Genomic DNA, 24,096 nt, shown 5'->3' on the forward strand with positions numbered 1-24,096 from the left:
CATCTGGTGTGATCCAGAACTCAAATTCATATTGATTAACCATCAGGAGGAAGGATAAACAGCCTCTCGGCTGTGAGGTTTGACCCGGAGTCCATACACCACTCCAAAGAGTGTCGGACGCTGGATTTACAGCGAGCATCTGTCTGATTTCTCCTCAGCATTCATTCTGACACTCTGGAGGTCCTCTGACTTTGCCACAGCTCTTCATCACTGGAGAATGAGCTCTATTCTAGCACAGACCTGTCTGAACACGGTGAGTTTGTTTTCACCAAGTACATGTTAAGAAATTTCTTAAGATAAATTCCATGACGTTCGTAAGAAAGTTCTTAAGTGCAATTCTTGAAAAATTCTTAATAAGTTCTTAAATATATTCTAAAGAACATCTGAATTTTTTTCTTAAGAAGAAAATGACAGTCTTTATCTGAGTGAATACATGACACACTGATAAACTCACACTTTATTGTATTTTTGCGCTTCCTGCAGATTACCATAATAATCATAATAAGCACACACACTCTTTTTGTCGCGATTTTGACTGGCGCTCAGCTTCACGTTTTTAATGTGGCGTGTTTTTGAACAGCCTGTCTGTTAAATATAACAATTAATTTGAAATTTGAATTCTTCTTGAGTTTTGTCTTAAGAACAATCTTATGAAAAAAGATAAGAATATTCTTAAGAAGAATTTTTGGGAATACAAAATATTCTTAACTTTTTACCTCAGTTAAAAAAAATAATAAGAAAATGGCAGTTAAGAAGAAATTTCTTCTTAAGAATGTTTTGTGAATCCCGCCCCAGAAGCGTGCCGAGCACTGAATGTTTTTTTCGCGCTGAGCATTCTGGCGTTTTTTTCTCGGCGCCAAGAGTTGAAGAATGTTCAACTTTGGATAAAACGCTGCGCTCGTCACTGTCACTTTTCAGTCAGCTAACCAATCAGAGTGGAAGAGAGACTACCGACTGTACTACGGCTGAACAACAATGAAGAGGTTAATATTGCTTGTCTCCGAGTATTTATTTCTTTACTAGATCGAATTGCTGGACTACCATAATATTGTTATGAAATATAATGTTTGGAGAAACATTTCATTCGCGATGCATCTGCCATTACTTCAGCGGATATTCCGCATCATAGCAACCACAGCATCTCAATGGAAAAAAAAAACTCTCAAGCGCTCACAGCAGAGCTTTTTCAGCTGGCTAAATGTCATTTTCTTATGACTAAAAGTCTGGGATAAGAGTATAAAATCCATACATTTACTTTTAAAAGTAAAAAAAAATAAACAATGTTTCAGACAAAGTTGCCAACAAGACATAAAACAAAAATAAAAAAAAAAATCATTTAATAATAAAAAGGAGAGAAAAACTACCCAAAACTCAGATGAATTGATTAAATTCTAAAGCTGTAAATGCTCCATAAATCTGAACCTGCTGCTGCTGCTGCTGTTCATTATTCTGCGCTCCTGCACTGCAGTGAATCTCAGTCACACATGCGGCTCTTCAGATGCCATTTCCACAGCGATGAGCCTCCTTTGAAAACAAATAAATCAAACCGATGGCCCATCACTGCTCAGTGAGATACAGGCCCAGTCACGGCCGGACAGCGCCTGAGGAACTCCGTTCTGGTGACATACGGCAGTGCTTCCCATCCAGTCCTCAACGGAGCCTAATTATCCGAGCATTTCCTCACACCCGGGCTATAAATTAATGACTTTACGTCAATCACCACGCTGAAATGAAGTACCTACCGGCAGCATCTGAAAAAAGAAAAGTTTTCCACCAAACTTTTTTAAAAAGGGAAACTATTTCTCGGCTGTGGGGCGAACAGGGTGCCTTTTAATTTTTTTTTTTTTAAAGAGTTCACAAAAACAAATTGGATAAGATTGCGCCTTTGGGGCCCTCTCAGTGTAACAGGAGACTTTTAATACCGTGTATCGCCAACCAATTAAAGAGGTCCGAGAAATAAGCAGCAATCGCCGCTGTCTCGATTCAACAGAAACACTGAACATGCAGTCAAGATAAGTAAAAAAAAGCTGCAGACGAAGCCTTATGGAAAACTCAGAAGGAACGTGTCGTGAGATCGGCTGTGAGGCAGTGGTGTGTCTCTGTCCTCTGGCAGCTGAACTGTGAGCTGAATTAGTAAGGCAGAACTAAGGGCCGCACTTCAAATGTTCCTTCAGCTGCGTCTCATCTGCTCCTTTCTCCCGCTCTCATTTCGCTTCATTACTCTGACTGCACCCACAACAATGAGTGGAGCTTCAGAGGCTATTCTCTTCTTTTCCAGCTTTCATCATTGCTAAAGCGAGGAAACGGGGCTCAGTAAAGCCGTTTTAAAACAATGAAATCCAAAGGCCGTTTGTCTAATCCAGCACAATAACAAGAACTGGGACAGCAGAGCCGCACTTAAAAGGTGGACGGACTGAACTGTTTATGCATCTGGATAATGATGTTGACTTCCTAAACTAGGATGTGAATGGAGTGGATTTAAATTTGACCACAAGCGTGTCTGCTATTTAGAAGAAAAAATCAATTTTATGCATTAATTAAAAGTCATTTTATGCTTTTGTCACAATGTGCACATGGAAAAAAAAAAAAATCCACGGGTGAATTAATTATTCATTTCTGACTGCAAAGGGAAACACATCAGAAGCTGATACTGTAGGTGCCTTTCTGACAGCGCTGTTTTCATGACCTGTTCTAGAGGTTCTGTTCTTGAGCAAGGCACCGAACCCCCAACTGCTCCCCGGGCGCCGCAGCATAAATGGCTGCCCACTGCTCCGGGTGTGTGTTCACTGCTGTGTGTGTGCACCTGGATGGGTTAATTGCAGAGCACAAATTCTGAGTATGGGTCACCTGGAAAATGTTGGAGAGGTCGCGCAGGTTGAAGATGTAGTGGAACTTGATGGCGGTGGGCAGGAAGGTTGAGGTGATGCGCTGATGGAAGGCCAGGGCCAGCTGGACCAGCTGAGAGCAGCTTTTCTGCAGAACGGCTGGGAATCCCTCGCCGCGCAGATGCTGACTCAAGATGCTGCAGTAGATGGTGTTCAGAGCCTCCACACCGGGAAACGAGAGCGCAAACACCGAGAAATGCCTCTGAAATAAACCAATCGTTCAACAGCTTCGCATTAAACCACACGCTTCCGTGTGAAAGAAAGACACTCATACAGGTTTGGTGAACTGTACTGAACTCTATAAAGTCTTATATTTTATATTCGGCAAGGCTGCGTGTATTTAAATAACAATACAGTAATACTGTGACATATTATTACAGTTTAAAATAGCTATTTCCTATTCTCTGAATCTACTGTAAAATGTAATTTATTCCTGTGATCAAAGCTGAATTTTCCAGTCTTAAGTGTCACATGATCCTTCAGAAGTCATTCTAATATGCCTATTTGCTGCTCAAGAAACATTTCTGATTATTATCAATGTTGAAAACAGTTATGCTGCTGAATATTTTTGTGGAAACCGTGATACTTTTTATTTTTCAGGATTCTTTGATGAACTGAAAGTTCAAAAGAACAACATTTATTTGTAATATAATTTTTTATGTTATAAATAACTTTTTAAACAGTATAATGGATCATTGCTGAATAAACATATATATTAAAAAAATAAATAAAAATCTTCCAAACATCTGATAAGTAGTGTAAATTTCTTATGACTCCTAATGTATTTCATGTAAATCTAACAGTATAGTTTTTGTTTAGCTTGCAAAAGCTATTATTAAACCAATTAAAATGGCAAGTGAAATATTTTTGGGAAAAGAAATTTAAATGTTGAAAAAAAAATACAAATAAATCAAACCGATGAAAAAACTTAACTTCTAAACGGCAGTGTGTGTATGTGTGTGGGACTGTACTTGGAATGACCAAATGTACTCTGACAACCCACTAGTGAGGACATTTGACTGATTCCCACTAGTTAAAAAGACATATAAATCAGCCAAAAGATTTTTGTGTTTTGCACATGTATCCGTAATGGGTAAGTTTAGTGGCAGGGTTAGGTGATAGAAAATATCATTAACCTGATAGAAAATCCAATGTAAGTTATAATGAAATAAACGTGTGTGTGTATTTATGTAGTGACAGCGAACTCTGTGTCAGACAGACTGTGCTGTAGAATCTCTCTGATAACAGTACCTGCAGGCGAGGGTTGATGGTGAAGCTGCCGGCCGTCGGGTTCATGCAGGACACGTACTGCACATTGTGAATCTCCTTCAGCTGCAGCTTGCTCCTGTCGTACCTGAGAGGACACGGCGTTCGTCAGTCACACACAAACACGCTCTGTATGCGCAGCGCATCTGCGCTAAAGCCACTGCAGCTCACAAATACACTGACTTCAGCTGCTCTCAGCTCATCTCACATCTAACAGACACACCAGAGACTCTGCAAACCAACAGCAGACACACCGCATGCAGTGACTGCCCTGCAACCGGACCATGACACAATTTTCAGAATTTCGTCTATGTATGCCACCAGAATAGAATTAAAATGAAATTAATGTACAGACTTTAAGCTTTAATTCAAGGGGTTGAACAAAAATATAACATAAAATGTTTAGGAATTACAACCATTTTTATTCACATTCCCCCCATTTTCAGGGGCTCAAATGTAATTGGGCAAATAAATATAACCATAAATAAAATGTTCATTTTTTTGGTTTAGAATCCATTATATAACTGTAACTTGAATATGTTTTGGTCAGCAGCTAAAATAATCAAATATATATGGACCAAACTGTATGCTGGTTAACACCATAAAACCCTCACGTAACCAAAGCCACGAATGTAGCAATTAAACGATCCACCTGAGCAAAGGCACACCATCATAACAAGTGTGCTTGTGTCAGATCATGTGATAAATGTGGCTCAGTACCAGTGGCTGTAGTCCATGTGCTGGCGGATCATAGTGTGCGGCTGCACCGTCCCGTACGCGTCCACCTCCGGCATGTTCATGTCATCGATGAAGTAGATGAGGCGCTTGCTGCCCGGTGGCCCGTAGTTCCTCCCTGCCTTCTTCTCCAAGGGTTTCTCTAAAACAGCTGCAGGGAAGACGCTCGTTTCTCAAATGCTTTGTGAGCACAGATTTAACAAACACAATTACATGAAGTTAATGAGTTCATAGACAAAGTCTCATCATTGTGAAGAAACTTAACAAGAAAACTGCAGTCCATGAAAAATAGGATGGCACTGAAGAGGGTTTGACTATTAGAAATGTTTTATAAAGTACTATCTAACAATATTAACATTTCAGCACATTAAAACCATTTTTGACTGGTCATATTTGTATCCGTTGAAATGATATTCAGCTCAGTGTGATAAAGCTATTTTTACTTTGTTTGTTTTAATTACATGCATTTTAATGGACATTATTCATTTTAGTACAATGACATTTTTTAATTGACTCCCAAAAAGTAACACAGATAGGATCCCTTCTACAGCATAAAAAAACTATTTTTCTAATTTTGTACACAAACTGTAGTCAATCATTTTATTTATTTATTTACCGGTATTTAAAACTAACTAGCTCCTACTGAGTTAAAACTTAATTTAGGTTAATTTGTAACTTTACAACTTGCAACCCGGTCCCGGTCCCGGATACCCACGATATCCATTTAAATGCTATATGCACATTTGCTTTTTTCTAGCGATGACCATATAAACATCAAAACTAAGTTCAATAAAGATTGCAAAATTCATATATATATGCATATATATATATATATATATATATATATATATATATATATATTAATTAGCTATAAAAATAATTACAATATAATATAAATTGTATCGTATTTTTACATAATAATTTTTCCTGAAAATAATGTTAATATTTTTTTTTTTTACAATCCCAGGCCTTATTTTGCACCCTAGTCTTTAATTATACTAAAGCATATGTGTTAATAAACTAAGGCTAAAGTATGTGATTATGATCACATGTAATGCGTGTGAGTAAGTGAACAGACACATGGCTAAACATGCTGCAGGGTGATAAATATCAAACCAACAGATTGCAAAGACAGTTGAGGACAATGGCACAAAAACAGCTGATGCTGGGAGGAATGTGGCATGGGTGTTTGCTTTAGATCACAAGAATCTGTCACTGTCAAAAGGGCTTGAAGTTGCACTTCTGCGTTCAGGGTCTAATGGAAGAAAGCAGAGACATCGTATTTCTGAAAACACACACACACCCTGTAACATGGCTGACGTGGTGTAGTAGTTGAAGGGTACGTTTTTGATGGCGTATTTCTCCTGGTCTAAAGAACCCAGTTTGTCTCCCACCAGAACAGACTTTCCGGTGCCAGCGTTGCCCACCAGCATGACCGGACGCCTCTTCTCCAACAGACGGTCCATGAAGTAGCGCACACGGATGGTCTCTGTGGTGTGGACCAGGCAGGCCTGCAGGACACAAACACAATGACCTTCATAACTCAACAACTTTCAGAGATGACCACTGATGTGATGGCCATCATGAGCAGCTTGTGTATGCAGCATCGCGAGCCAGATTCAAGATCACTTGATCTTGCCAAATTCTAAGGAGCGTCATGTGTACAGCATCTTTTGAGCATAAGGTAAAAACATCCTAGACAGTAGGCAAATTCAGACGAATAAATAAATAATTCATTCAATAAAGTATGGATAAAATTATGGTATGGAAGCATGGATAATTATATCTATTTGAAAACCTAATTAGAAACTAAAACCAAAACCATTAAAAAAGCTTGTTAACCTGGAATAAAATAAATGCCTGCTGGAATTGAAAATAAAATAAATTAAAAATGAAAATAAATGAATTAATTAAATAATATATATTTAATTCATTTTCCATTTATTTCAAATAAAAATGTTCAATATATCTCAATATGTTTATGCATATTATATATATTATATATATACACTGTATATATTTATTTATTTATTTATTGAACATTTCAATGAAGAAAAATGACATGAAGAAACAGAACAAACTGAAACGTCTCCAAGATGCTTCAAGAAACCTACCTGTAAAGCTACAGTACTGTTAAATGTTTTTGCCACTTGTGTAAAAATGCTGTAAAATGAGGATGCTGTCAAAAATAATAAATACATTTTCTTTATCAATTAGCTTCTATTAACTAAATTAAATCAACATTTGGTGTGACCATCTTTTGGGTTTAAGGCAGCTTTTGCCCTCTGTGCTTAGTTTTCCAGGTAGCTTTGCAGGTAGGTTTCTTGAAGCATCTTGGAGAAGTTGCCACAGTTCTTCTGGATTTAGATTTAGTTTAGTTGTCTCAGTTTGTTCTGTTTCTTCATGTCATTCCAGACAGACTGGATGTTGATCAGATCTCTGTGTGGAGCACTGGCTGCTGTCAGACTCTTTGTGCAAACAAATATCTCACTGGATTATTAAAATAATAACCACCACTGTGCCACCACTGTACATATAAATTATTACTAATATACATATAAAATAACACTGGTAATCCGACTACTTAGTCTGGCTTTTATATAATATCTTGGAATTTTATGATTCTAGTATTTACATGTTTTATTTATCATCATTCTATTCTGCTTTTTTAACCTTATTATTAATTAACCATTATTATTTTAGCGTTTTTATGGTCACAGTTCACCATTTTATCCAGTTTTATTGAGAAAAATAGACTGAAATAACACTGCTTTCATGTCAGGAGTGCTGTTGGAGTCACTGACTATGTAGACGTCACAGCTGCCCATGTAGTATTGTCAACATTATAGTATTTACAGTGCAAGTGTTGTCAGACTGCTGCACTTTGCAGAGCTACAAATACAAACACATCAGTACCCACCTGAAGAGGGATGTCAGGATCCATCACAAATTTGGGAACCATTTTTGACCAGGGCTCAAATTTTTTGCTCTCAGGATCGATGTAGTAATCGAATACGGTTCCTTGAGCCGGAAACTTCACGGTTTTGAACTCTGTCACCCACCACTTACTGAACTCCACCCTGTAATCCACCAGCTGCAGCAAAACACACATACACACACACACACACATTACAAAAACAGTCATTATTCATGATGAAATCATGTGGAAATGAGAATACACAGCGGTTTGTGTGTGTGACTTTAAGGCTCAGTCGGTAATTTAGTCACAACAGATCCACCTGATCCTGGAACATGGTTCCTCCGAAGGCCCAGACGGCTGTGAAGACAAAATAGAGCTCGTAGAGATCCTTATGGCTGTCTGGAGGGGTGTGTTCTGGGATCAGGAGACACTCCAGGAGGAAGCAGAGCATCTGGACCATACTCTGTTCAGGAACTGGGATGATCTTCTTAAATCTGGAGCAGGACAGAAAGCAGCACAAACACACACACACACCTGATTTACATTTCAAAATACACATTTGGCTGCATTTCCTGAAGTTGAAATTTATTCACCCTCACAAAGACAGAAAGAGTTCTTCAAAGTCAATTTAAAACTGAATAAATCCTGACTGAAGAGTTTGGTGGTGTCGTACTGTAAAGGGAGGACAAACTCACGCACCAGCAGGTCAATCAATATCGTCTGAATGAGGAGGAAAGCGTTTGAATAATGCTGAGGGACATTTCTTCACTGTTTTTCTGCGGCTGTAATGTGACTATAGAGTAAACTGAGCCGGACTGATGTGGACTGGTTTTTGTTTGTGCTGCTGATTGGAAACGGTTTGGCATGTTTGTCATTGTGATCTTTTCATCTCTGGTCATGTTAATTTTGTTTTGGTTTACAAGAAAATTACACGAAGAGTTATCATAGTTAATTAAAACTAAAACCATAAAAAAGAACTGTTACTTGAAATAAAATAAATGTTAAAAATAAAGGTAACACTTTACAATAAGGTGTCATTTGTTAACATGAGTTAATGTATTAACTAACATGAACAAACAATGAACAATGCATTTATTACACTATTTATTAATCTTTGTTAATGTTAGTTAATGAAAATAGTCGTTCATTGTTTGTTCATGTTAGTTCACAGTGCATTAACTAATGTTAACAAACACAACTTGTGATTTTAATAATGCATTAATAAATGCTGAAATTAACATTAACTAAGATTAATAAATGCTGTAGAAATATTGTTCATTCTTAGTTCCTGTTTACTAATGTTGTTAAATAATGTGAACTAATGAACCTTATTGTAAAGTGTTACTAAAATAAAATATAAAAAAGTATTTATTTCTGCTAGTTGGCAACATCATTCATATAGTTTAAATTAAGTTCAAATTGATGTACAACCCGAATTCCGGAAATGTTGGGACGTTTTTTACATTTGAATAAAATGAAAACTAAAAGACTTTCAAATCACATGAGCCAATATTTTATTCACAATGGAGCATAGAGAACATAACAAATGTTTAAACAGAGACATTTTACACTTTTATCCACTAAATGAGCTCATTTCAAATTTGATGCCTGCTACGGGTCTCAAAAAAATTGGCACAGGGGCAACAAAGGGCTGAAAAGATTCAACTGATTAAGTTAATTGACATTAGGTCTGTAACATGATTAGCTATAAAAGGGACGTCTTAGAGAGGCAGAGTCTCTCAGAAGTAAAGATGGGCAGAGGCTCTCCAATCTGTGAAAGAGTGCGTAAAAAGATTGTGGAATACTTTAAAAACAACGTTCCTCAACGTCAACTTGCAAAGGCTTTGCAAATCTCATCATCTACAGTGCATAACATCATCAAAAGATGATTGGAGAAATCTCTGTGCGTAAGGGACAAGGCTGAAGACCTTTGTTGGATGCACGTGGTCTTCGGGCCCTCAGACGACACTGCATCACTCATGATTCTGTCATTGACGTTACTAAATGGGCCCAGGAATACTTCCAGAAACCACTGTCAGTAAACACAATCCGCTGTGCCATCTGATGCCAACTAAAGCTCTATCATGCAAAAAGGAAGCCATATGTGAACATGGTCCAGAAGCGCCGTTGTGTCCTGTGGGCCAAGGCTCATTTAAAATGGATTGTTTCAAAGTGAAAAAGTGTTCTATGGTCAGACGAGTCCAAATTTGACATTCTTGTTGGAAATCACGGACGCTGTGTCCTCCGGGCTAAAGAGAAGGATACCTTCCAGCATGTTATCAGCATTCAGTTCAAAAGCCAGCATCTCTGATGGTATGGGGGTGCATAAGTGCATACGGTATGGGCAGGTTGTGTAGTGAACAACGGTCAAGATGGGAAGACTCCTTTCCACACAACACGTGGAAAGTTATATTCTGATGTTATCAGGCTCCGTGGAAAACAAAGGATGCCTTTTGTTTTGAGGATAAGGATGTCAGCATTTCATGGATCAAAGACTGATCCGATCACCATGTGGTCTTTCACTGATCGCAGTTCTTCATTCTTGAGACCTAAGTTTGAACAACCATTCGCTACCTCAGACTGACCAAACCAGTTTTACCTTGTGGAAAGGGGGGTTAACATTATCATACTGTAACCCCCACCCAGGAACTGCTTTGTTCTCCCTTACTCTTATCAAAGTGTGAATGATCACAAATTCCCCTCACAGTTTGCCATGTGGCCAAAGCCACAAAGGAAAAAACACAACTTCACATGCATTCACACAAAAGGGACACAAACTTGACTAAACCTTCCTCATATAAGTTTACAGAACTTTATATACTTAATGAGTGATGTGCGTGATACAACCAGGTATGCAACATTACCTATTAATTTATACCTATTAGTCTTCATATTTTCAGCACAAAGTGTAGGTTAATCTGGAATTGGTTTGGAAAGTGAATTATGCATAGGAAACACTTTAAAGACATTGTTCCAAATGTGGTATTTAAGCTTTGCAAATAGATCTCATGCCAGAGAGAGAGGCCATACCATGGCCACCTCTGACAGCATCAGCCAATCAGGATTCTCAGGGAAGGAATAAAAGGTTCTCTCCAAGACAAAGAAGTGTACTAAGTGGTGTGGTCAACCGTGCACTGAGTTATGCTGTTGTGCTAAGATGTTGTTGCTAAGTTAGTCTGCTAAGTAGGGTGGTCGACTTACACTAAGTTATGCTAAGCTAAGTTGTTCCAAGAAGAAACAAGGAAGTTCTGCAAGAAGCGAGTTTGGGGAGTTCGGAAACTGCCACAGCAACAACGACCACAAGCTTAGTGCCCCCCATCTTCTGCAACGACTTCAGACTCTTCTCTTCAGCAATCCTCTGCTTGTGAGTTCCAAGCTGCCAGGATATTCTCCAACGACCATAGAATCGTCTCTTCAGTGATCCTCCGTTTGCGAGTTCCAAACTGTCAGGATCGTCTCCAACAACTTCAGAATGTCAACGTCAGCGATCCTCCCTCCTGCGTGTTCCAGGTTGTCCGGATCTTACAGACTTCAGAACCTTCACCTTCAAGGCTCCGGTTTGCGTGTTCCAGACCAAAGGATCTTCTTGGTGCTCAGGAGTTCATCGTTCACCAGTGCTTCGTGTTCAAGACTGTGAAACGGATCCAACTCCTCTCTTCCCACTGTAACGTGGCCCAGGTCAACAAGTGGAAGACAGCTCCACCCAGACAGGGAGCGTAAATATCACTCTTTCCAAACCTCTTTCCAGAGACCGTTGGCATTAGTGTATTGTCAGTTTATGATTATCCAATTTGAATTAGATTCTATATAACTGATGTCAGTTAATAACAGATAACCCCTCGATTCATACAACGAAAAATACGTCAAAGACGACCACAAACTTTTCAGCAGCTGGAAACCTATATCAGGCAAGAATGGGACTAAAAACACCAATACAACACAAAACACCAAAACTCCAGAAACTCATAACCTCGATGCCCAGACGTCTTCAAACTGTTTTGAAAAGAAGAAGAGATGCTACACCGTGGGAAACATGCCCCCGTCCCAACTATTTTGAGACCTGTAGCAGGCGTCAAATTTGAAATGAGCTGATTTTATGCATAAAATAGTACAATTTCTCAGTTTAAACATTTAAATTATCTATGTTCTATTGTGAATAAAATATTTCTGATTTGAAATTCTTTTAGTTTTCATTTTATTCAAATTTAAAAAACGTCCGAAAATTTCCAGAATTCGGATTGTACTAAAATAATCAAAACTAAAATAACAATGAATAAACACCGTAACAGCATCTCAATGATACTAAAATAACACTAGTAAAGGCTACATGAAGCAAGTTCATGAATATTAATTAGTTCGTGCTGACATTGCTTAATCTTAGAACTCTCCGTTATGTGACATATAATTAATATTAACGAGGCGAGTGTGTGACCTCAAAAATGGCACGTGATTTTTAATTGGACAGATATGGTCACGGCAAGAATCATTCATGACTCTACCTTGACCTGAGCGTGTCGAGGCATGATGGGAGGTACTTGTCAAACAGAATGGTCAGATTGGCCTTCTCTGACTGGACTTCCCTCCCGTCAATCCAGCTGGACACAGGAGGATTCCAGCCCAAATCCGCAGGGTTGATGTACAAAATACCTGTTTGGAGACATCAGTAAAATGATGAGATTAAAAGGTTTGGATCTCATCCAGGGTGTTGTTTATTGGCTCAGTGTGATGCAGACTAGGAAGTGTTGTGGAAGATACTTAACTTGTAGTTTTGAACTAAATTTTAGTTTTTAATTTGTAGCTTCAAATTGATGTGATTGACCGCAAAGTAAAAGTAGTTTGAACTTCACTAAACTGTACATTACTACATTTTAGCTATAACTGCACTCAGATCTCGATTACAGTAACAAAACAAATCCTGTAGATCAAATAGTAGAGAATGGTGCTAGCAATACCAAGGTCGTGGGTTCGATTCCCAGAGAAAGCAAGAGCTGAAATCAGAAATATATGTCCATTTTAAATGTGAATTGCTTTGGATTAAATTATCTGCCAAAAATAAATAATAACAATACAAATAATAATAATAAATATTTTTTTATATATAAAAAAGCATTTGAACATATTACACCAAATTTTAACCCTGTACACTAAAAATAAACAATTTACACTGAATACCACAAAAAAAACATAAAAATTAACATAATGAACTAAAACTACATATTATCTTTATATTTTTAATACATTAAAATATTCAAATAAATAAAATGGTTTTAATCAATAATAATAATTAAAACATTAATGTTACAAATATTAATATTATTATATTATTTTGTAAATTGCATCACTACAAAAAATAAAAAAGCATGCAAGACATACAAGAATCTGTGAATTATTTTATTAAATTTGATCTGATTCCTAATGCTCCATCTGGCATATGAGAGTGAATGTTTACCCATGTAACACTACATTACATCAAACAGAGATGTTTTTTGTAAAAAAATTTAAAAAATGCTAGATTAACAATAAAAAATCTCAATATTGGGGAAGCAGTGTTTTGATGTCCTGTAACATCAGCAGCATCATTACTGTTAGTTAGTTAGTTAGTTAGAGTGAGCACTGACCGGCTCTGGAGACAGTGGCTGGAGTGGCGGTGCGGAGGTGACTGATCTCAAACACCAGCCTCATGCTCGGGTTCAGAGGAATCCTCTCATTACTGGCCAGAGTCAGCACCTAGACACACACGCACATTCACACACACACACACACACACACACACACACACACACGTCATCTCAGCTAAAGGTCACATAAAGGTGAGGCTGGTATCATGCGCTCTCTTTCATAAAGATATCTGAATGCTGCGTGTGAAAGCTGATATTGAGCTGGAGTTCTAGCTGTCTCGGCTTTACCTTGTTATCATCCATTACTGTGTTCAGCGACTCAATCCACATCGGATCGATATCACCATCCAGGACAATCCACTTGGGCCCGGTGTGACTGATGTTGGCCAGCTCACGCATGATATTAGAAAACAGGCCTGCGGGGGAAAAGCACATGTGTTGAATTTGGCATCGGGCTGTGATGGAAGCGCTGGAAACGGCAGCGGCCCTCACCGTCCTTCCACTCGCGCGTGGCCGGGTTTATAATGCCGAACAGCTCGTCATTGGTGACTGCTTTGGGGTTGAGGTCGGCCCACACGGCCCTTCGCTTCATATTCTGATACGTCTTGTGGAGAGACTTGAGGACCTGGGATTTGCCAGTGCCGGCGTTTCCCACCACGAACACGGAGTGACGGACGGCCAGCAGCTCCTCCAGCTGGACCACCTGAGACACAGACACACATCACACTCAGAACACGACCATTTCGGTGTTTCTGCTATAAAGCACACACAGGAGAGACAAACTAGCAGGGCTGGCTAAAGGCAGTTTCAGCAGATCCGGCCTGTCAAAGTATCTAGTGATTTTCAGCACCGTTGTGACTTCACGCCACACATTTCAAAACAAAAACAACAAAAAGTTTGAGAAGTCTCTTCCCTGTGCTGTTTAATGGCACCTCTGTCAAACAGGCAGACAGTGAAGCTGTGTGTGAGTTAAGTTTTGGGAACGGGCCGAGTGGATCCGCAGTCCCGCAGGAGCAGACAGTCTGTCACTGTGGTATTATTTTAATAATGCACATGCGAAACAGTTCTCTGTTTCCTACAGTGAAGACTCAATACTACTAGGGAAACATTACAATTCAAACATTTGATGTGTTTAAAGGCAAAGTTTGAAGTGTCTGCACCACTAGCATTACCAAACAGAACTGAATCTACAGCACAAATTAAGGTTTGCTCTTCTTAACACTTTTGCGAACTAGTTCTAGGTTTTTCATCCGATCGGATGATCAAACCATTGCAGAACAATTTTCTGCAGAGTGAATATAAATTATTATCAAAAAAAAAAAAAAAAAAAATGAAAAGCAGTGGAACACGCAGAGGAGACCTACGCAAAGGAACACCAAAATGTTCAAAAGAGGCGGGACCACTTTTCCTAAACAGCTATACATTATATATATTCTGTTGTAACTTTCAACGGAATTACATATTTACACCAAAATCAATATGCATATTTAAGACCTCAATCTGAGGTCACATGAGAAAAGAAAATTGCAGAGTCGTGTGGTGCTACAAAAGGACAAAAATATAAAAATGGCTATAACTATGCATGAGTTCCAATTGACTTGACAATTCACATGCAGTGTCTGTGGCCAAAGTGCAAAGGCTGTGTATACGCATGTTCATGTATCTCGAAAAATGTGGCTGTCATCAGCCAATGAATTTCGAGCACCTAACATATTGGGGTTAACGGAGGCCAAATGGAACGAAACTCAGGGGGCCTGTTTGACTCACGGCCCTCGGTCTGTGAGAAAATTTGAAAGAAATAGCCACTGAGGGGGGGCAATATACCACATTTTTCAAGCGTGTAAACGACTAGGTATTTCACTGCTTTTCACACATGTACATGGTTTTCATATCATATGATAGAGCGCCTCATTATAAATTATGTACTTTGCATCAGTCAATCAAATTGTTTGTTAAATACTTTAAATTGATTGATTATGTGAAAAACCTACTTTTGCAAACTACTCCTAGGTTTTCTGCTCAACCTAAAAAAATAAAAAATAAAATAAAAACACTGAAGTACAATTTTCTAGACTCTAGGTCAATAATTATCAAAAAAAAATTGCACTTTACACTTTGGTTAGAGACCGTATAACAGGGTCATTTAAAAATGACCATGGCCAAATAAACCCAAAAGCCTATAATTCCTAAACTAAAACTCAAAACTTGGTGAACATTTGCAGGCAGCATATAGTTCTAAAAAAAAAAACATGCCAACTTTTATATATTGTGCTATAAAGGGTGCTATAACAGCTATACTAACAAAAAATAAACATCATATTTCTATGATAAGTTACATTACGCACCAAAGAATACATTCTTTGGTAAAATAAATTACGCATGCCTGATCTCTAATGGTATTATATTATTTGATTTAGAACACAAGTCATAAGACACTTCAGATGATCAAAACATGACATATTCCAGGAAATATGGTAGCTGCCAAAAATCTGACAGACATACTACAGAGCGTTTCATAATGACACATTACAACTGTAAGTACACAGACGGTAGTTTTACTGCGGTTAGATGATTGCTGGAGCATTATGAGTATGATAAACATTTTTACAGTGAGCTGCTTCCCTCTGAGAACCAAGCGCAGCAGAAGCGTGAGATTTTCATCTTGGATCTGATGGCATGTTCAATCAATGGCATTGATGCAGCTCCCCGTCGGGCTCTTCAGCGCTGCTTTGGCATCTCTGAGGGTTTCCTGATTGCTGCTTTGATCTGATGTCTATCAGAGATGTGGCTAAAGTCCTACTTAAGAACGCACCTCTTCCTCCTCTCGCATCTGCCCTCCAGCCAATCAGAGCGCAGACGGTCAGACTGCGGGCCGCTGCACGCTGATCCGCGTCTCTCCTCTCACTGTGAAGAGTTAAACATGCGGTGGAGCGCCGGCCTCTGCTGATGGAGTGCTGTTATGTTGTTTCTGTGGTTCTTTGACCCGTGTGAGATTGCACTTATTTCCCCTGGCTCTGCTGAACGCAGCGGCTGATATCCAGAGCTCATCCTAATGCTCAGAATTAGAGCTGTGCTCCGGCACCTGAGGCGCTATTACACTGTAATTCCTGCTATCTTTGATTTGTCCAATATATCCACTTCCAGACTGCTTTGACACTAATGTCTATTTGCTTGAAACACAACAGCAGGTTTATGGCACTAAAAGGAAGATAATGTGCAACCCGAAAAAGAAAAAATGTGAGCGCGGCATCGATCAGGACTGCACTGGTTCAGTGGATGATTCTTTGAGTCCTGATGAACCTCGAAGCCGCCTGTCAATCACAAAGTGACGTGAGATCAATGGTTATTACTAGTCCGAAGACGTAAATTTGAAATCGTCATTTTGTTTCTCCTCAAACGATACTAGTTTCAAAAGGGACCAGTGTAAGATCTTTGGCAAAAAGTGCACAAAATGACAGGCTGTCTGGAACAGAGTATGAGAGCGGACTGAAACGACAGCAATTTCCCATCAGTGCTCAAAGCGTTCTGATCGGCTTCTTCATTTCTTGCTCCTTGATGAGGAAAGAAAGCATGGAGCGAGAGATGACACTTGCTCAACTCACACAACTCCTGCAGCAACACTGAGCTGATTAATCATTACATTAAGTCATTGGCTGTCCGATGTTTGGCCATTTGGAAATTATTGACATCGTTTGACAGTCATGCCCACTTGGTTGATTAATAGACATGTTTATCTTCTCTTGTCGATTTCAAATTCTACTGACATTTATGTCAATGGACAGAAAATAATATACAATTTCTTTTCTTTTTTTTGGATGAATTTTGAGTAAAAATGTAGCATAAAATCAGTGGTGGATGAAGTACTTGCAATAATATACCATATAGTATTTTAAAAAGTAAGAAAAACAAAATTTGTGGTGAAAAATAGTATAAAAATAAACTGTATAGATGTGACATGGGGTAAAATGTGTTAACATCAAGAGGAACGCTATGCAAACACACTAGATTTTATTTATAATAATCAATTCTAAAATTTGGCATTAGTAACTTTTCATGCCATCAACTACACTCACTTTACACTCACTCAAGAATAGCTGCAATCGGATCAATCTGATTTGCGAATTAATCGTTCAGTGTGATTTGTTAACCGATGTAGCAGGTTCATTAGAAAGAATCAGTTAGAATCCAAAAGAATTTTGCATCTCAGAGGGAGCGGCGAATTCTTGAGTTTGAAATAAGGAGGAAGGATATAGTTTTATGCAATGAGGTGGAGAAAAAGATATTATGCAACTTATTGAAGTAAAAGTTTTCCAAAATAAATATACAGATAGATCAGTATATCAGTATATAGATCACCTTCAGCACAAAGTTGTCCTCGGCCTGCAGCTTGAGATCCAGCACGGACTGCTTGACGAATTTCTCAAAGTCCATGTCCCGTTTGCGGGGCACGTCAAGCGCTGGGAACAGGTCCACGATTAGGCCCATGAACACAGGCATGTCATCAGTCACGATCTTAGGGACGTTAAAGTCTCTCAGCGCTCTCATCAGCACCTGGTCCTCCGCTCTGCCCGGATCTCCTCTCTTCAGCGAACCAGCCACAACCAGCACCGACTTAATGGCCCGCAGGCCCCAGTCATAGTGATCCTGAAACAGGACGACATGGCAGGACACAATGAGAGAGAGGCTGAGAGAGAATCAGTCACAGAATCACTGAGTTGAATCACAGAATAACAGAGTGGAATCAGTGCAGCTACTGCAGCTGAAACGCTGTTACACACTGACTAATAACTAGATGAAGAACGTTTGATGACAAACTTTGATGTTGGCTTGACAAAGCCGGGTCTGAAAGTTTAAAATAACTTCAAAAAGGTTTAAGTTTAAAGGTTTTACTCAGAGAAGTTAGAGAAAGTCAATAAAATAACATGGTTTAGCACATTGCTAGCATCTTATAATGTTTTAACAATTTGCTAACATGATTTAACACATTGTTGTCATGTTGTAGCATATTGTTAGCATGATTTAACACAGTGCTAACATGTTTTAACATGTTACTAGAATAACTTGACTTATAATATTGGTTGCATGTTTTAGCACTCTGGAAACATCTTTTAACATGTTGCTAGCATGTTTCTACAATGTTTTACCATATGGCAAACATATTTTAGCACATTGCTAACATGAATTAGCATGTTGTTAGCATGTTTAACATGTTTCTAGCATGTTTTAACATTATGCTAACATTTTTCTAGCATAGCTGCAACTCACTTCAGAGGCTGCATCCTCCAGAGGTCGCATTTGAAGGCTGCATACATCATCGGGGCAGTCTTATTTAAGAAAAGTAACCAATAAATTGCAAAGTAAAAAAAAAGAAATAACATCTCACAAGAAATAACAATCAATTTTGTTGTGGTTACTTTTCTTAAATAAAACATCTTTAATGACGTATACAGCCTACAAATGCGACCCCCGGAGGGCACAGCCTCCGAAATGAGAAACAGCTCATATTTAGCACATGACTAACATGATTTTGCATTTACTAGTATGTTTTAAGACATGGCTAACCCTTAGCATGCTGCTAACATACATTAGCATGTTTTTAACATGTATCTAGCATGTTAACACTATGCCAGCATGTTTCTGACATGTTTAGCATTTTTAACATGCTATGTTTAACACTATGCTAGCCTGTTTCTAACATGTTCAATACATGGCTAGCATTTTTAGCATGTTGCTAGCATTTTTAGCATGTTTAACACTGTGATAGCGTGTTTCTAAAATGTTTAGCATTTGTTGCTAGCATTTTAACACAATTATACCATGTTAGAATTAGCAAATCCCCAGTAATAGTGATCCTGAGAAAAACACGTTTTGGCAAAAAACCAGAAGAGAACGACAATGAGAGAGACTTAGAATCAACGCAGCTACTGCAACTGAAACACCGTGAATTATAAAGTCTTTGATTTCTCTCTTTCACGGCCTGTATCAGATGTACATAAAAACTATTTATAGAGTAACAGAAGTATGATAGCGGGATTGACAACATTTTTATTAGAAAGCAATTGGGAGTCTCATAACATCGCAATCAAATAAAATCACAATGACAGATAAACAAACGGCTGTGAAAACTGCTCTAGCTTAACAAGTCGAAGCCTTTATGTAACACAGCTGCTAACTGCATTGGAGCGACAGTGTGAGATGTCTAAACCTGTTTGGAGAGCAGCTCCTTGCACAGCTGATAGAGAGTGATGAACTTTCTGGCCAGAAGTCGAGCCTCGAGGAAACCCTCGGCCACCAGCATGATCTCACAGATGAGCTCGAAATCTGGCACCACCATCGCACACGGCCTGCAAAAACACAACGAAACAACATCATGACTGAATCAAACGCAACAAACATGCAGATGAGGCCTGTCACACTTACATACAGTTTGTTATACAGTAACCGACTATAGACACGTATTTAGAGACGGCTTATTCCAGCACTAAAACATTTGTTGCTCACACTTCTTTTTGATAGTCCACTTTAGACATTATATTATATAACTAACTCTCATCAGACTATTAGTCAACTGTTAGGTTAGGGTTCAGGTTAGTAGAATACGTTGACGTGTTTGCAAAGTTTCTTATAATCAGTAGAATGTACTTTAAAATACAGTGTTAGCAGATATTAAGCAGACAGACGACTACTATAATGACTGCTAGTTGACATGTAACTTGTAGTTGGTAGATTGTCTAAAGTGGACTATCAGAATAAAGTGCAATACATTTATTTTTGAATATCATACAGTGATTATACTGTTTGTGTGTTTAGTTCTCATCTATTTTCATAACTTTTGACCATCTTTCTGGTCTCCTAATGGCATTTATACCTGCCTGATCCATAAAAATACATATAATATAATATATTATAATAATAAAAAGGCATCACTTCAGAATAATAATAATAAAAAAAAACTAAAAAAAACATTTATGGTAATTAACATAATCTGCCTTAGTTGTAAGTATTCATCTAACGGAGAACAACACCTGGCTGGAAATGCAGCTCATCTTTGTTTGACAGCTTGATGTTTATGAATATGTATTATTTTTATGAGTATGCAGACACAAATAAACTATAGGCGGTCAAATTAAAATGTGTTCGTGAATGCTGACTCTACAGAGGAAAACAGATCTAATGGGAAAAAAGTTATTTATTGTTTGAAATGCAAAAAATCATTTTAAATCTGTTATAAAGAAGCACAGGTGCATCCAATCTCCTTATAACCAGGATGCAGATGTCGATATTTAAAATGGCAGAATTCCCCTTTAAGAGCAAATGGCACCTAATGAAATGCAAATCCGCAGCGCACCTGAAGAGAGCCTTGAGGTTTTCTGGCAACTCAGTTCTGCCGGCGTAGCCCGGGTTCATGGTGATAAAGATGCCCACTGATGGGACCAGGTTCACATCCTCACCCATGAAGTTAAACCTCTTCTTTTTGTCTCGAATGGCATCTTGAATACTTTTGACCTGATGGATCACACATCAGCAATATAAATGTAAATGGAACAGAATGTATGTTAGTTGCACTTAAACACCAATGAGAAAGAGAGAATAAATCAACACAAGAGAGCACAACAGGGAGCTGGATGTCACTTAATGAAAATAAACTTTTAAGAGAGACCAACCATGAGCTCGGAGATTGTTAGCGATGATTTAAGCATCTGATAAAGGCGTAATGCAGATTGTGTTTAACAGAAACACTTGTTTATCAGAGAAGTGAATGTTAGTATGAAAAGCCAAACTGAGGCAAAGGAGCTCAGCAGAAACTGCTTGCTAAAATCAAGCATTACAATGTAAACAAGTTAGTTTGCGACTTTCTGTTTCTGTACATGTTGGAACTTTTTTGCATATACTGTACATACATAATAAAATCAGATAAAATCTTACAACATTGAGGATAAAGTAACACAAACATAAAAATGGCAAGAAGAGAAGAAATGCAAAGAAAATAAATTGGAAAAACTTAAAAAATCTAATGTAGATATATCAACTACACAAAAAAACAAAACAAAGGGAACTTAAAACAGTATTTTTATATTTCTAATCAATAAAAAAAAAAACTATTTAAAAGTGTATTACTATTATCATTGCTACATGCTTCATGAAAAAATTATTTTGAGTATTTTGCTGTTTTTTTCTACTGTGCAGAGCTGTTTGGTTAATGGCTTAAAGTCTTGTTTTAAGAATTTTATAAATCCTTTTAGAGAAAATCAATGTGAAAAATCCTTCCAGAAGCAAGGCCACTGAGAAGTGAGCGATCGTGGTTACGCTCTATAATTCATTTACAGCCTACAGTATAAGAGGCATGTCTTACTAAGACGTAAATGTGTTTAAACGGCCAAATCCTTGTTCCTTTCACTCCCTCCACTGACCTTGATGAAATAATAAAATTGAATGTTATATTACAAATTCATATTAGCCACTGGTCAGTGTGGAGAGAGAGGAATGGCATGCACAAATGTTAGATCAGGATACAGGCAGGCTGTGCTTTAATGGAATATTTTATTAAGCGACAATCAAAAAAAGATCTAATTGGATTACAGCGAACGGTTAACCTGTCAACAGCGCATGAGGACGGGTTTAGTGTCTGAAACAGCAAAGATTCAGCCGCTCGCAGCACTGAAGACACAGTCTGATAGAGTTCAGGCTGCTGGCAGATAAACACTGACATATAACATTAAGAGTGAGTCAGATATTGCTGAGAGCTGATGGAATAAGATATGAGCTTTTACTCTGCCGTGGCCTTACGTGAACTCCAAACCTCACACTATATACTGCCTTCATGAATTTTGCATGCTGTTCTATAGCAGAGCAGCTAAGCTACGCACTAACGTGCATTAAGAGCTGAAACAGCAGACGAGCCTAAGAGGGTGACACGAGAGTGGAAATTACTAGGAAATAGTAAAGGGTTTGGGTACTCAAAAACAAAAATTTAGTTATCTTTAATATCTTTATTTATCTGACTGACTTTGTTCTGTTGAACTCAAAAACAGATGTTTACCAGAATGTCCAAGCTGCTCTTTTCCAAACAATTAATGGTGTGAATGGTGACTATAGCATCTTTCACACATACAGTCTTAATTGGTGAATTAATCGTAAATTACTGTTAAGAGATCATGTGTGAACAGGACCTTTTCAAAAGTACCAGTAAAATTGTTCTGGCAATTTACCGGTATAAGAACTTGCAATGTTACCGGTAAATTATTGGTAATGTGCTCTGTGTGAACGCAGAATGAGATTACCGGTATGAGCATGTACAAGTTCAGAACTCAAGTATATTTGTAAGTAGAGGTCGACCGATTCATCGGTTTTGCCGATTAATCGGCACCGATAGTTGATTGCCACAACTATCGGTTATCGGCAAAAATCCATGCCGATAGTTTTCCGGTTTGCAACCGTTGCCGGAATGGCTGAGAAGGGTCCGCTGGCATTATACAGTACAGAGCGGCCTCTAGAGGCGGAAATCACTGACAGCACGTGTTGTTTATTTTGACACGTGACACTGCGCGCTGCACAGAACGGGAAACTCCAGACTCGCATTTAAATACAGCCGACAGAAATGCCTGCCGCGAAATATAGCGCCATTCACATAGTTTTCTATTAAATTACATTATATTTGTCCCAAATCGTTGTGAATGTACATAATCACTTCACACTAGGCTATAAATTATGTATTGTGCATTTTTCAGCAAAACGTTTGTCTTTCTGTGGCTCTAATAAAGTCGGTATGCTTCATGTAGAGAGCTGTAATAGATCGCGCATTCTCTTTCCACTTGCTCTGTTTTTTTTAAACACCGAACTTCAAACTCATTTATGCCACATCGTTCATTCTTGAAGCAAACTTATGTCCGTTTGGTGATTTAAATAAATAGTTTTAGACCGCCACTTGATCTGAACGCAAAGTGTCTGGTGTGTGTGTGTGATACCTCTGAGTTCTCCTAGATGCAGCGCTGCGCGACTAACTTTTTTTTCTTTTTTTTTTTTTTGATTAAATAATTATCAAGTGTTAAAAAAATAGAAGCAAATAAAGTGTGTGAGTACACATACAATATCCATATGTATGTAATTTTAATGCTATGGCCTTGTGTAGATATTTAAACATGACCATCTTTAAGCATGACTGTTGAAATTAAATGGTAACATTTAACAATAAAAGTCAATTCGTAGCATTAATGAAAACTGTAGAAGTATTGTTCCTTGTTAGAGTGTTTTCATTTCAACATTCACTATTAGCTACTAATAGGCTATATTTTTACATTTTAAATTTTCTTCTTTTAACATTAGCAAATTATGAAATAACTTTAATGACCAATATAGTAAATAATATTAATATTTTTATTCATTTACAAAGTATGGTTCAGTACTGTTGCTGCTTTTTTTTTTTTTTTTAAATAGTAAAGCACTAGCTTTCTTTCAGCATCCATTTTGAAAACTATCGGTTGATTAATCGGTATCGGCCAGTGTGGTCCAACCTAGCTATCGGTATCGGTAAAATCCACTATCGGTTGACCTCTATTTGTAAGTATACTTTATGTAGTAAGTATACAAATATCAGTGCACTAGTAGTATACTTGTAAGTGTACTATTATTTCAATACTCCTTGGGACTTAATCGGCCCACTTTCTAGCATATA

The 24,096-nt window shown here is 38.0% G+C and overlaps 1 protein-coding gene across 3 annotated transcripts in view; it reads right to left on the reverse strand.

The window, feature by feature from the left end:
* Positions 1–24,096, reverse strand: part of dnah9 (dynein, axonemal, heavy chain 9) — a 105,810-nt gene that overhangs the window by 44,055 nt on the left and 37,659 nt on the right. For all 3 annotated transcript variants that reach the window (XM_058793329.1, XM_058793327.1, XM_058793330.1), the window contains exons 29-41: positions 20,773–20,930; positions 19,630–19,768; positions 17,781–18,068; positions 13,917–14,127; positions 13,713–13,840; positions 13,425–13,533; positions 12,306–12,453; positions 8,126–8,300; positions 7,807–7,980; positions 6,190–6,397; positions 4,872–5,037; positions 4,137–4,239; positions 2,848–3,087 (exon numbers count right to left, since the gene is read on the reverse strand). In XM_058793329.1, the coding sequence (XP_058649312.1) occupies positions 2,848–3,087; positions 4,137–4,239; positions 4,872–5,037; positions 6,190–6,397; positions 7,807–7,980; positions 8,126–8,300; positions 12,306–12,453; positions 13,425–13,533; positions 13,713–13,840; positions 13,917–14,127; positions 17,781–18,068; positions 19,630–19,768; positions 20,773–20,930 (2,247 nt within the window). The remainder of the gene's footprint in view (positions 1–2,847; positions 3,088–4,136; positions 4,240–4,871; positions 5,038–6,189; positions 6,398–7,806; positions 7,981–8,125; positions 8,301–12,305; positions 12,454–13,424; positions 13,534–13,712; positions 13,841–13,916; positions 14,128–17,780; positions 18,069–19,629; positions 19,769–20,772; positions 20,931–24,096) is intronic.

The sequence above is a fragment of the Onychostoma macrolepis genome, chromosome 12 (genome assembly GCF_012432095.1).
Source record: "Onychostoma macrolepis isolate SWU-2019 chromosome 12, ASM1243209v1, whole genome shotgun sequence".
Lineage (NCBI taxonomy): Eukaryota > Metazoa > Chordata > Actinopteri > Cypriniformes > Cyprinidae > Onychostoma > Onychostoma macrolepis.